We start from the raw sequence: 13,382 nt of genomic DNA, 5'->3' as shown, positions 1-13,382 counted from the left end.
TGTGTGTGTGTGTGTGTGTGTGTGTGTGTGTGTGTGTGTGTGTGTGTGTGTGTGTGTGTGTGTGTGTGTGTGTGTGTGTGTGTGTGTGTGTGTAGTCATTCTTACCCCTGAGGTGGGTTCTTGTCCAGCCAGCCCATCTTGATGACAGCAGCGAGCTGAGAGCTGTCGTCTTTAGAGGCCGAGGACAGTCTGCCGGTGTTCGGGAGGTAGACGCTTCCCTGCAGATTTCCAATGCCCCCCTCCTGCCATGGGCTGGAGATTCAAATACACAGAAATAAGCAGTAAAACACACACGCTTAGGGAATTATATTTACAGAAAGAAACCTAGAAATAATGTCCTCATATTAATCCTATTTCTTACTGTATATATAAAAGTTCATATTTTGTATTATAGAAAACATTTGTGTCACTTCTTATTATTTAACTATTAAGGCGCAACAAAACATTTTATAAATTTGAGCTGTATCAGAGTTAGCTACCAGCTAATTTAGATCTGTAGTCCCTTGGCAAAAACATGGAGAATAACCCCTCCGTTAAGTAATAAATAACTTTGTTGTGCAAAAATACAAAAGCAAAAACAGGAGATATTCAATTAACATCAACACAATAGCTCAACATTAAGATACATCAAGTGTACATTATTGGTTTGATTTTATCCATTATTTTATCTTGGATTTAAAATCTCTAGAGCTGCAGCACTCTCTTTTACTTATTCCATTTACAAATGTCTTTTAAGTTGGACATTTTGAAACTCATTTTTAAAAGATCAGTCATCAAACATCATTAGATTAGATTATTCAAAACATCATGGTAACCTTTGCGCACACTACTCTGTCTTATTAATGGCTTTGTTGTACCAATGACTGGCATGAATATAAACAATTTTAGCCTTTTTGTAAACAAGGCATTCATTTTAGATGCACAGAACTGTTATACATGGAGAAACTGAAAAAAGGTTCATTGGTGTTCAAACTACAGTAGGGTTCCTCCAAGGTCAAAAATAGCTTGTGTGATCTAGAAAATGTTCATAAATCATGTTTGATTACAATATTGAGCTCTGTGCACTTTTTACTGATGTACAGTATTCCGTAGGGCTAAACAACAACATCAGGATTCGACAGAAGATCCACTTGTTTTGCTGCCAAATCCAAAAGCTTTAAACTTGGGGTAGGTAAGTTTGAGAAACCGGCTCGAGATACAATTTTTGTTATATTCCATTGAATGTTCTTAACATCCCGATAGCAATGAATATCTTTAGTGCTTTGACAAAAAATCCATAAAAAAATGCCATCTGTGGAAGCCGTAGTACTGTAAAAAGCACGACCAATCATCTGAGCCGGCCCGGCTAAAATAACTGGATGGCCTACCTGCCTGTCAGCCTTCCATCTGTGCACAAACTTATCTCGTGCCCTCATTGGTCATGTGCGCGTTCTTGTGTGTTGGAGGAGGGGCTCTGTAAGGAAGTGGCAGATTTCTTCCGGCTGTGTATTTTCAAATTCTAGCGCACTCAAGCCGGTTTCTCCAAAATTACCTACCCCACCTTTAATGCTCTAAGCTCCCACACCTTTGCAGGCCAGGTGAATACAAAACTTGAAAGACTAGTACAATGTTCCCGGCAAGCTGTCCAATACTTTTATAATTACCGTTTGTGTTATTCTATTGTACAGCCTAATTGTGAGTTTCTGTATATAATACAATGTTTGTATGAGTAAGTGTATGACTCACTCATCATCATCCAACTGCTCATCATCACTGAACCAAGAACTGCGCTTTGCTTTTACATGGCCGGGCACTTGCAGGGACATATCCTATTGGAGGAGACAGCCGTCAATCACATTGTGCAGAAGGAGAAGAGAAAGAAAAATGTCATAGAAGAAGACCTTCTCACTTACCCTTTCGAATCCAGTCATTCGATTAAGACCCGGATTAAAGAAGTCTGGATCCTCGTATTCATCAGAGCTTTCATTGAGTGAATCGAGCCCTGAAGGAGGAAGTAGAAAAGAGAACAAATGTTGCAGTGCTTAAGGGGTAGTTTGTTAGAAGAGGGATGTATGAGGTAATTGTTTGTGTTACAGTAGATGGCAGTGGGCACACAACCAGGTTGAAGGAGCAGACAGGACAATCAGAATAGAAGCAAAGCACTCTACTGATGTGAGCAGCAAACACATTTTAGGTTCCTAAATAAAGTCCCACTTACAAAGAAATCAACATCAGTTTTTTACCACTTTAACTTGCCGTCTAAAGTGGTTATCCGTGCCCTCTTTAAAGCCATCAGACTATATTCACAAAGGCAAGTGCCGCCTGACAGTAAGCTGTGCACTCTAATTTATATGCTTTTTTTTTTAGGTGAAATACATCTTTTAGTTTGGTAAAATATGTGTTGCTGCCCATCTGTTTCTCAAAACTGGGCGAGTGCCAACCATAATCTAATGTCTGTAATACACTTTGATGGATAAGCACCTTATACAACCCAATTTTTAACAACTATCCGCTTTAAAGTTAGTGTTGCAGATTTGGTTTGGTTTGCAGGACAACTTTAAGACGCTGACACCGTTTTCAAAAAGAACACACATAATATGATGTTCGATCAACATAATAAAATAATTGGATTGCATACAATTATTTTGTTTCCGAATAGAACAGTAGTACATTCGTAATGACACCATAGGATTTAGACAAGGCTCAATTACCCATAATGCAACATAGCTATATTTAAGACATATTGCTTTTTTCAAACAGGCGGGTTACTTTTTTCTGACTTGGAACAAAAGCAGCATTAATGCTTTCTGTGCTTCCCGTATAGTATCAGTTTGCTCTGCAAGTACATAGTTGATTATATTTTCAGTTGGGAAACAAGAAGTCAAGAATATAATGCTGAATATATTTGGCAGAATAGACGTACAGTACAAAGAAAACATTTCACTTTGAGCGTACATTTTGAAGCCAACTTCACATGGCCTCAGTATCAACCCAGAGATAAACTCAAAGTGTTGACATTCTTTCTCTGAGGGTTACTAGACATCACTCTGGGAAATTCCGTGAAAACCTAATAGAGCAAGAGTGGGGCATTTGGATATGATACAAAGTAAATTACAGCAGTGAGTTACTTATCTGCGTCAGAGTGTTATGTGTTAATGCATGCTTGTGGACACAGAAACTAAATGGTCTAGGAAGGACATCAGAGAGAGTCTCTATCTAAGTTACTATGCAAGAGCTGCCTGTGTGAAATTATGAAGGTTGTTTTTAAGAAATATTATTAAGTCTAATTATCTCACATTTTTCTTTCAGTTTTAAGATGGACATTTTTGCAGTATGTGAACAGACCCTACTTGTAGATCTTCGTGAACATTTTCATCTCTTTTTCTTTGTTGAGCTACTGGTTTTTACAGGCACGGTCGGTGTCATGTCATTAATTTGATTTAAATGACATTTACAGTGGGAGTGTTAAGGGTACTTTTGTTACCAGCAACATTTCATGTTAAAATAAAAGGTTTACCATTTATCTACAATTACTGGTAAAAGTTGCCTAATGAAAGATGTCTTTACAAGCTCATATGTTGAGGTACAAACATTGCAATAAGGAGATTTTAGTTAAATAATATTTCAGAAGCATTTAAACAAGATTTACGGAAAGTGAGAATAAATCATCTTCTTTTTTTATTGTTTTCACAGAAATGTATGTTTGACATAATTCCCTGTGCCTTTAGGGAATAAAAGGTGGACAATGAACTCGGGTTCAATTTTGAATAAGAAACGGACTCACAATAGGGCTAAGATGTCACAATGATATAAGGTTTTCAATTAAATTATTACTGTGGTCAGAAGAATTCACAAAAAACAATAGTTTGCATATTTATAGAACATTTGGGGAAACATTTTTGCAGCGATATTTGTATTTCACTTTGTTGTGTGTTTGTGTCTTTTTTTGACTGATACTGTACATAACACTCAAAATACTTTTGTATGAAGTTGGAGGAAACATATTTTCCAATAACTGAGCAAAAGCAAAATATCTAAGAGGTGCTGGATTAGTTAAACGATCATGGGTGTATTATGAACCCAAAAGTGTTATATCCTGAATATACTACTTACTGGATTCACGGGGGGGTTGGGGGGCTCTCCTTGCAGGCAGCGCTGGCTGAGCGACAGGCTGGGTGGACTGATGTGCGTCTTCTAGAGTTTGCGGTGTCCTGATGCGAGGAGGGACCTGTGGAGTTTGGTCTTTCTGGATGTCATCAGCAACCGTCTTGATGTGAGAGGGGCTGGGGGATAAAGGGTCACAGGTAAGGTCAACAGATGTTTGAGGAGCAGGAGAAGAGTCCTCGGACACCGCAGTGCTCGGATGTTGGGTGAAAATCCAAAGAAGACGGCCGATTGCATACATCCTCCTGTCTTGTCATTCCATAGTGAAAAGTACATGGACCAACTGCTAAAGGAAAAAGTTGCAGGCAACCAACTTGTCCTTTTTGTCCCAGAAATTGATCTCAGAGTAGTTGCAAACCTGCGTTCCTCTGCTCCTCTCCTGACTGTCTGAATGTTTTTCAAATTCTGGGTAAAGCAGCAAGTCCGAGCCTGCCTCATCTTGAAATATATCTTCATGTAAACACAGCATACCTTTGGCTCCACTGATAACACACAAACACATGTGTGAGCTATGTGCCTTAACCTGTCGTACAATATAATGTAGTGAAACATTTAAGCTGTAACAATTGGCACAGCTGTTATGACACCGACGAGGAACCTAGGTTGAAATCCAGCTTTCACAGAGTCGAATTCAAAGCTGCTAAACAGTTGATGTTTGCTACATTTGATTACATCTAATGCAGACCTAAAATATTTTAATCACATGCATGATTTCAGGACAGCTTACTAAATATCGTGATAATACTGTTTATAATCATGGCACACATGAAATACTTAACATGTGCAATAGTGTTACTCACAGTACACACTTGTGTATCAATCCAGTTTCTTCTGATGCTTCTTCTGGGTTGGGTTGTGGTGGCAGCAGGCTAAGTTTCTCACTACTTATCTCTATCAACCATAATATTCAGGGTTGATCTCACACACAATCTTAACCTCCCTTTTCAATAACACCTCGGGATATTTTTACTCCGTCTCTTTGGACAACTTGTTCCAACTGCTTGCATTTATCGTGCAAGTTCAATATTGTCTGCAATAATAACAATATTACTTTGTTTTCTTCATAGAAAACACATACAGGGTCAGAAGACCTGACATTACAAATAACCTGCGATTCATCAAACTTTACCACAGCTCAGTTCTGCTTCTGTTTGCATAGACAGATCAGCCAACTGGAAAGAGAGTTACCGGTAAGTTACTAATGTGGTTTTGAATGTGAAGACAAAGCACATAAGGAAAGTGCCTTTGATATACATGTTTATTAAAATATATCTTACATTGTTGCATTTTTGCTATTAATAAAAGAGCGTTCATAATCCGCAATATCCTTCATACTTGAAGTTCACTTGTATTTAAAAAATAGCATAGGCTAAAGAAAACTGCATGACATTTACAAACAACCCAATAAAGAACATTTGCTGCTGAACATCTATTAAACTGTTTGGTTGAACATTTTTCTTATTGTTACCACTATTTTATCCGAAAGTTAACATCATCATTTCAAGCTGACGGGACAGTCAAGAATTAGCACACAGGCGTGGTTTCTATTCATGCAGTATTGTGAAAGTTCCTCTTTTATCCTCCTTTTTTTGTGGATATCCTTCTCGTTACAGTCTAATGGTTAACTTTCAAGATTTCAAAGCTTGAGAAATATTTGTTAATAATTACTGCAAATGGCGCAAGAACGAACATATCTAATATTTCACTTAGTTTCCCAAATAAATCTTCAGTTGCAAGTTCCACATACCTGAGTGGAATACTATCAGAATAACTATTACTGATTTGTTTTAGGTTGAAAAGGCTTAAGGCTTAAGACAAAACTTAAAAAACAGTTTGGACAATTTCCCTGGTAAGACAAATTTAAACTGCTGGTTTAATGCTTCATTTAGTGAGATAAACAATGTCTGAATTAGCTGGCAGAACGCCTACATATATACAAAACGGAGATTATGAGTAAGCCATTCCACTATGTGGACAAATGGCTTTTTTTGTATGTTCCTTCCCTTCCAGCACAATAAACTAATTAATGATGTAGCAAACCATACTTTAAATTAAACTTGACTCTTAATTCATATGATATTCCTTTGCTCTGTTGAATAATAATCCAGAAGATGATAAACAATGACGGGAAACTAACCTGTTGACACAGTTCCTCCTTTTACTCAGAGGAAGAGTGCTGAGAGGGGATGCTAGCTAAATGCTATATTTAACCTGCGATCTGCTAGCTAATGGAGGTCAAGAACTAAAGAAACAACAACTGCTCCTTTCCCCTCCCAAATTGTGTGCATGTGAACTTATTCGGGGAACATTTCTACCCCTCATGCTGAGATCATGTAACAATAGGTAATGGATGGTTTTAAGAGTTACTGTCAAATACATTTTAAGCTAGCATATGTGGTGCTAGGTTCAAAATGTAGCAGTTTATCATCATTGGACAGCACCAAGCTATTTCATGCTGTGGCACAAAGTCAATGTGTCAATTATTTATAGCCTCTGTTTGAACAACGGTCTGTTTGACATCGCTGATAGTGAGTGCTGAAAGTAAAGCTAACAGTAGGCTACAGTTTTTCTCTAAGAAAAGACCTGATTTCTCTGACAGCTAAACACCCCAAAGTATCTATTTGCAAAATATCATCTTACTGGGTTTTTTAACCCTAACCCTGGTTTTTCGCAGACATACCGGTCATACCCTAATAACACTGTCAGTCCTCTAAAAGTGTACAGCTCCAGGACAGGACTGGACAGGATAACTGGTCACAAACAGGATCATTTTGAACAAAATGATATACTCTGGTAGGTAGGTAAAACAAAACTCAAGTAACAGGATAACATCTCCACTAACAGCACTTGGTTTTCTATTCACTGAAAAGTGTAGTAATAGCAGAAAGGATTACAACACAGCAAAAAAAGAAAGGCTTCCTTGTGGAAACTACCACACAGAACAGAGTAAGGGATTACTTATAAGAAGGCGAGAGTGCATGCTAAACACAAGTAGAAATAAAAAAGAGACAAGATTAATGTCAATGTTACCTGTTACGACATGTTCAAAAGGAGTCCTCTTCAGTGGCAAAACAACAACCGTAAACACACACATGCAAGCCAGAGGAGAGGAAGGATAAAGGAGGAGGAAATGACCAGTCACAAGAAGGTGGGAGGAGGCAGTGAAGCACACTAACAAGGAAACATCAGAGCGTGTGAATGTGTGCTCTTAAAAGCTACAAACAGTTTGAAGATAGTCCCTGGTAACAACCACTACAGTCTTTTCTTTCTCCATTTAGTTTTCACTCTCTCTATTTCCCCATGTCACTCAGACAGGCTAATGAGGAGGGTTGTAAACCGCTCCGTTTTGTTCTTCATTGTAACTTCCTCCCTCTCTCTCTAGAGCTAGTTTCCCTTTCAAAGCACAGACAGAGATCATGCATATGTTGCTCATAATAGAAGTACTCCTGAGGACAGGCCTAGGTTTCTTTCCCCTTACTGGCAAGATACAGATAACATCTTGCATGTGATCACCAGGAAGTACACAAAAAGACATATGATAAAGACTTGCTAGCCTTTCAATCTAGTAGAAGAAGAAAAGTTTGCAAAAGAAAAAAATGCATCCTCTTAAAAACATTTAATTGCACATCCACAATTGTGCAAACACATAAATGTCCACAAAGAGAAAAACACAAAAATGACCTGTGAAAATTATTTAAATCCTGCATTATTTTTCACACATTTACACAGTGTAGGAGTATAAAAGTTCAGACAAAGTAACCATAGATCCTTTGAACAACACACACGCATGAGCAACCACAAATACACACGTCAGATGTACACACATTTCCGTGTTCAATGAGCCACAAAGCTAGGTCCACTCCTTCAGTCAATGTTCTTCAGCCATTCAGTTTCAGGAAGTGTCTATTTTTTATTTCAGGAAGTGTTTAAAGTCACCAATTATATGTTTTGTGACTTAACTGATTCTTAAAGAGATGCAAGGATCCCTTTTGTCCAATAGGGGGCAGTACAATCCTTTAAGAACTAAAACAAGTGTAGAGTTGAGATTCTTGAAATGTTTTTAACAAACACACAATCAAACTATCACTTATCAAATCATTCAAAGCTGTCTTTATAATTTACCCTTTAATACAGCACCCTTACTCACTCAGACAACGAGCATGTTACTATATCTTACTATCAAAGCAGTCCTTTGCTCTAAGTTAACCCACATATACTGTAGTACTGATGGCAAAACATGTACTTTAAGTGGGATGGAAAACTTATACCATAACTATTGTCCTGTAAAGAGTTGCCCTTTAATAAAACAGGGAAGAGGGGGAGGGATTAACTGGAAAAAAGTAGTCTTACCTGTGAGTTCTGGGAGAGTGTGCAGGTAGCCGGTGTGGGATTGGTGGAGGGCCTTTAGGTACCGCCCCTACCTTTGGAGGAAGAGGTGGAGCACTTATTCCATCGCTTTGGGGAGCAGTGGGGGATACGGGTGAGATTTGTCTTCCTCCATCACTCCCCAAATGATGGGCAGGCGGCTGAATGTCTAATGTCTGAGGCCGAGTTCGGGCAGACGGGGTTTCAGGAGGGGGGAGAGGTGCATGTGTGGGGGAACTATGAAACACTGATCGGCTCTGTACAGTTGGGGTTTTAAATGCATGTCTGTCCAGTTTAGGAGAGACAGGGGTTCGAGCAGCAGGTGAGGGGCTCAGGGGGGAGGAGAAGCACTGTGGAGGGCAGTTGGGGGTGCTTCGTGGAGGGACAGGGGGCAAAGAAGGGTCAGCAGTTGGAGAAATAACTTGACTTGGGTCACAGTCGTCTGGAGGACTAGAGAGAAACCTGGTCCTTTCTTTAGGCACAGGCCTCCTCCTCTCTCCATCTCCTCCCCCGTCCCTCTCCTCCTCCTTCCCTCCTCTAGCTGCCGTTTGTCTTTGTTCAGGAACTGGCTTCTTCTCTTCTGCTTCTCCGCTCTCCTCTTTCATCCTGTGCACCTGGCGCTCCCTGGGGACTGGTTTCTCTCTCTCCCTGGGTGTAGGTCTTGATGTCTCTCCATCTCTTAACCCCCTTTCCTTAGGGACAGGTGTATCTTCCACTGGGATAGGCACAGCTCTTTCTCTCTGCAACACTTTGGGGGGTTCAGTTTCCTCCGGTCTCTGGTCTCTCTTAGGCGGTAAGATGTAAGAGTATGTGTCAATTTGTGCGTCGCTCTTAGCATGTGTTTTGTTCAGGCTAGCCAGAATGCGTCTCTGGTGCCCTGGCAGGGTGATGCCCATCTGATCCAGTGTTTCGGATGTGAGGTTGCGACATTGTAGAAACGATGCTAGTCCGGCGCTCCGAAAAGCCTCGGAATACTGCTCCAGACGAAGAACGCTTAACCAGTCCCACACAGTCAAACAGGATTCAGACATGACTGGTGTGTGTGTGACTGCAGCATGTGGGAGGGGAAGTCTACGTCCGCAGAGAAAATGCAGACCTCAGATCATGGCCTGTTGAAGAAAACATGTATTAACAAAAAGCACTCCATTCTTTCGAGGTTATAAATGGTTTAATAAAGTGTTTTCAAATGGGACACAATTAAACACAAACATGCATCAGCTCGAAACAAAGATGTTCTTCCTAAAAATTCATAATTGTGCGTCACTGGTCTGATTATATACCAAATGATGAAAGATACTTTCTTTGTTCTTAACTAATTTGGGAAATCATGCATTGAGAAATGTTATGTTATGCTTCCCGAAAGACAAATACTGATGATTATTAACATTTATGATGACGGTAGTATACATATGACAGTTGGATATATTTATAGACTGTAGTGTCAAGGTGTGATGAATTGCTCTCAGGGTTGGTGACTATCTAGTCGCTTAAAGAGGAAGTTGTGTTGACGCTTCTTCAGTAAGATCCCCCAATCATTTGGAAATGCATTGTCATTCTCAGCAGTACTTGTGCTCACTTTGAGGTCTATAGACAGCTTTAAAAAAGATAATAAAGAAACCTTTGTTTCAGAAAGTGCTTAAATCAAATGATCATATTTTATGGGTGTCACTCATTCGAGGCAAACATATAGGAGTGTTGTGTAAGCATAAAAGCACATATTTTGAAAAAGGAACCACTTAACTTGAAGATTATTCCTTTTGGGCAGCACCTTCACACAACAGCCCACAATTGAGAGGAAGTGTAGTTGACACAACAAGTATTGGCACACAACGCACGTCCACACAGACTCACCCAATTCTCTCTTCATCTCTCAAACACACACTTGAACGCTGCATAAGTGGATTCAAGATAGGCTTACCAGAAAGCAACCCCATATTTATCCATTTGCACTCTCTCAACGTGCAGTCCACTCTAGGTTTCAGTTTCTAATGCTGTGTGACTTTAAAATATGAATATGAATAATGAACGTGTGACCGTGTTTGAACTGTCGAGGTATGAGGATGTCTGTATGAAGTTTTCACACGAGCCACAATGCCTTGATAAGGAAACAGGGAATATCCAGCTGCAGTCACATGATGCAAACCCGCCTGCCTGTGAGAAATATATAAGAGAGGACTATTGTTGTTGTTGTGATGCAGAAAGAATAGCTACAGCATGTCAAAAACATCAATAAAGATCAACCTGATAATACTTACACTGCATTCACACTGTTTTATCTCAGCCTTGTACTTTGACCACAGGGGAAGCTGATAGTTTTAAGACCGAGCCACAAACAGTCTAATTCTCTCCTAAACACCAACACATACTTTAATGTGGGAGCCTATGAACTGAATATTCATTGTGGTGACCTGTTAATGTGCCTAGGACAATAATAAGCACTTTGTTTGTAATTTATGTATAGCTTAATACAAGGTCCACCACCTAATCACCCTGTTGGACTTTAAATAACGTTTTTGTTAGCTCCTGAAACAGTACTCCAGAGAGAGTGAAATGTACCCAACAATGACAAATAACAGAAAATTAGCTTGAATTATATTACATTCCTTGACCATTTTACTGGATTTTAGATACAATTACATTAAAAATATTCAAGAATAAGTAGCTAGTTTTGTTCATCTGTAGTACACAGAAGCATTAGATGTATTACTAACAGCAGAGGCAAACAAGAAATGAAATCCTGAGTAAGACCTTATTTTTTACCTGGGTAGCTAGCAGTGGAAGGAGGCTGAGCACAAAATCCAGTCCGAGACATGCTATTTGCCAGTGTGTGAGTATGTACAAACAAGGGCATTTCATTTCCTGTCAAATGTTTCCTCTAACAGGGCAAAGACCACAGAGTACAGGCACAGGTTGAATCTTGCTCTCTTATCAAACATAGTTCCTATTCTTGAATTGAGGAACTCTTTGCTCAGAAACATGATGAATTACAGTGTGATGTGTCTTCAGCCGTCATCTGGGAGTTGCTCATAAACTAAACAAGCACACTCAGTTCAAAAATGACATTAGAACAGACACAAATAGATATTAAACCGGTCTCAGCATATTTGACCAGATATATTTTTCACCTCAGCAGTTTGGTCTAAAAGCCCTTAATCAGCTTTGTTTTTTTACATAAAGACTGAGAATTTTTTTTGATTACAATAAGTGACAAAGCTGCTGCAATAATCAAGATACAACGTGATAAAAGCATAACAGATCATTTCTGATGAGCACATTTAAAACGGAAAAGATTGCAGCCACTGATAGCAACATTAATTGTTCATTGATGGAAAACACTATGAGTGTCTCAAGGTTCAATTCACAAAAGTTATTGCACTAATAATATCAAAGCACAAACATGGCCATAAAGTTATGAAGCTCAGTGCAATTTGCCCTTTGTGGCAAAGAACAAATGTTAATGCAACCCAGTAGACACAACAATAGCAGAGAGAAAAACTAAAAATTGATTTGCAGACCATAAACTGCAGGTCCTAAACTATCAAGGTTCCTCTAAGATTCAGGCAAGGAAATGTTTACGTAACGCAAATAAATAATACTTTGGGTCTAATATCCAAGTCTGTCGGTTCAAATGTATTTTAGTTCCCAGCACCTCTCTGAAGACGCAAGCAAATTCACTTTAACTGCATGTGGCTATTGGTGCAGATCTTTGGGAATTGGATTGTTTTTACAATTAGGCTAATTTGCATAGAAAGGGGCTAATGTATCACTAAATGCGTGCATGTTACCTCATTTAAATACATGCATATAGTACAATAGTGGGAGCTCTGAGACAGTATTAGCTTGGCAGCACAGTCAGGGGTGCCTTCACGCTTTGGAGGAACATTGTGAATTATACAGTTTCTGTTTGTCTTGTAAGTGCACGTTTAGCAGTCACATAGACTGTGCAAAGCTTTTGTGATATTGCCTGTGAGACAGTATCTAGCAGATCATCTGAAATATTACATAACTAATTAGAAAGTTGAGATTTTTTTGCAACAGACTTGATTTTGACATTGATTTGTCTGACTAAACTCAGTGGCTTACAAGTGTGTGGGTCATCTTCATAAACGTTAACAATACTAATCTTATTTATAAAGCACTTTTCAATATTATGTAAAAAATGATATCAAAGTTAAAAGAATTTGCAGAAAATTGATAATAAGGAACAAACTCTTGGATTTAGAAAACAAATAAAACGTGCTAAACATAGATGATATTAAAGGTCCCATGTCATGGCCACTTCAGCAAACATTTCAGAGCTTTGTGGACGTAATCCATGACAAAGTGGAGTTGAGACCAGGAGGAGGAGTCGCAGTTTTATATGTTTCTCTGCACTCTCTCCAATAAAATACCCAATATTAACGGTGTGTGTGTCTGCCCAAGGACAATTTAAAGTGAAACCTAATAGAGGTGTCACACATAATAACTTAATAAAAGTAAATGTAACAACTACTACAGTGCAACAAAACAGGAAGATTAAATGTGGTCTCTTAAACATAAGATCTCTAGCATCTAAAGCAATATTGATAAACGATTTAATATCAGATTATAATATTGATATATGCTGTCTCACTGAAACTTGGTTGAGACATGAAGAATATGTCAGCATAAATGAGGCCACTCCACCCAGCCATATCAATACTCATATGGCCCGAGGCACGGGCCGAGGAGGTGGAGTTGCAGCAATCTTTGACTCAAGTTTACTTATCAATACTAAACAAAAATTAAATTATACCTCCTTTGAAAGTCTTGTTTTTAGTCTTACTAAAAGACGAGGCGCATTGTCTACCTGTACTTAGAGTCGACGTCTTGTCTAATAGTACACTGTCCAGCTC

At 38.9% G+C, this 13,382-nt stretch overlaps 1 protein-coding gene across 1 annotated transcript in view; it reads right to left on the bottom strand.

Moving 5' to 3' along the window:
* Positions 1-9,620, bottom strand: part of arap1 (ArfGAP with RhoGAP domain, ankyrin repeat and PH domain 1) — a 38,201-nt gene extending 28,581 nt beyond the window's left edge. Inside the window, exons 1-5 of the mRNA XM_010797869.1 lie at positions 8,494-9,620; positions 4,093-4,262; positions 1,893-1,981; positions 1,726-1,808; positions 106-252 (exon numbers count right to left, since the gene is read on the bottom strand). Of these exons, the coding sequence (XP_010796171.1) occupies positions 106-252; positions 1,726-1,808; positions 1,893-1,981; positions 4,093-4,262; positions 8,494-9,539 (1,535 nt within the window). The 5' untranslated portion in view covers positions 9,540-9,620. The remainder of the gene's footprint in view (positions 1-105; positions 253-1,725; positions 1,809-1,892; positions 1,982-4,092; positions 4,263-8,493) is intronic.
* Positions 9,621-13,382: the final 3,762 nt, after the last annotated feature.

Source organism: Notothenia coriiceps, unplaced genomic scaffold (assembly GCF_000735185.1).
Source record: "Notothenia coriiceps isolate Sejong01 unplaced genomic scaffold, NC01 NC01_scaffold00038535, whole genome shotgun sequence".
Classification (NCBI taxonomy): Eukaryota; Metazoa; Chordata; class Actinopteri; order Perciformes; family Nototheniidae; genus Notothenia; species Notothenia coriiceps.
Note: the sequence above shows the minus strand (reverse complement) of the source record. Positions and strands in the feature narration are given on the sequence as shown.